The 1,259-nt window shown below is 58.3% G+C and overlaps 1 protein-coding gene across 1 annotated transcript; it reads right to left on the bottom strand.

Annotated features, from left to right (window-relative positions):
- Positions 1 to 717: 717 nt before the first annotated feature.
- Positions 718 to 1,199, bottom strand: LAESUDRAFT_763803 (uncharacterized protein; the record flags this gene model as incomplete). Its single annotated transcript, XM_040913334.1, has 2 exons — positions 718 to 814; positions 1,081 to 1,199. 2 exons carry the CDS (start codon positions 1,197 to 1,199, stop codon positions 718 to 720), a joined length of 216 nt encoding a protein of 71 aa, XP_040759166.1.
- Between the last annotated feature and the right edge of the window lie 60 nt (positions 1,200 to 1,259).

Raw genomic sequence — 1,259 nt, 5'->3', positions numbered from 1 at the left:
GCTGCCTTCTCACTCATTGGAGGGACGGCGGACGACGTCTGCGCGTCGTACGGCGTGTGGCTGTCTCCGGACGTTGATCGTGCTTGCTGTCTCACTCGTTTGAGGGGCGACGGGCAGAGGCGTCCGCGCGTCGTTATTCAACCATCTCAGTTATCCGATCTCAGTTATTCGACCATCTAATGCGGTTCCCTCAGCCTCCGCTTGCTGACATCGCATGTCCCAACCGACACCAACGACGCCAATGGCGCTGATGATGCGGTGAACTCAATGGACAGCCCACCACCCACCTAAGTGGGTGGCGGCCACCACGAACGCAGATGGGAGAGCGAAAAGAAGAAACGTCACGCATCGTGGGTATATTTGAACGGCAGAGTTTAGGGCAGGTGCACATTTGAGTGGCGTGAGAACTACAGGTGGCATGCGAACAGGCACCAGGCGAGTGCCATTTTTCACGCCACTGGGGATTTGTCGAGCGCCAGGCCGAGCGGCCCGACAATGGTTCGCACGCCACCTGTAGTTTTCACACCACTCAATCCCCCAGTGGCGTGATTGCCTGGCGCTGCCACCCACTCCAGGTAGGCTGTTTCCACGCCACTGATAGTTCTCACGCCACTCAAATGTGCACCTGCCCTAAACTCTGCCATTCAAATATACCCACGACACGTGACGTTTCTTCTTTTCACTCTCCCATCTGCGCTCGTGGTGGCCGTCGCCCACTTAGGTGGGTGGCGGGCTGTCCATTGAGTTCACCGCATCGTCGGCGCCGTTGGCGTCGTCGGTGTCGGTTGGGACATGTGATGTCAGCAAGCGGAGGCTGAGGGAACCGCATTAGATGATCGAATAACTGAGATCGGATAACTGAGATGGTTGAATAATGACGCGCGGACGCCTCTGCCCGTCGCCCCTCAAACGAGTGAGACAGCGAGCATGATCAACGTCCAGAGACAGCCACACACTGTACGACGCGCAGACGTCGTCCGCCGTCCCTCCAACGAGCGAGAAGGCAGCGAGCACTGCAATCACCGACGCCACTCACCATACAATGCTCATGAGCCCCGACACAGCCAGGACTCGCCGCACAAGTCGGCCGTGAGGGGGTTTACAGGCATGAGTACGTCCGTCCATCCTTTCCCGAAAACAACTTGAACACTGAGCACTGCAGCCCGGCCCTCCAAGCCTTCCGGATCGCCAACACGCATCGCTATCTACGCCCATTGTCCCTCGCTTGCATCTCCGGTGATTCAGAGTAGCGGCTCCTC

This window comes from Laetiporus sulphureus (genome assembly GCF_001632365.1).
Source record: "Laetiporus sulphureus 93-53 unplaced genomic scaffold LAESUscaffold_61, whole genome shotgun sequence".
NCBI lineage: Eukaryota > Fungi > Basidiomycota > Agaricomycetes > Polyporales > Laetiporaceae > Laetiporus > Laetiporus sulphureus.
The sequence above is the reverse complement of the archived record's forward strand: the minus strand, read 5'-3'. Positions and strand labels throughout refer to the sequence as shown.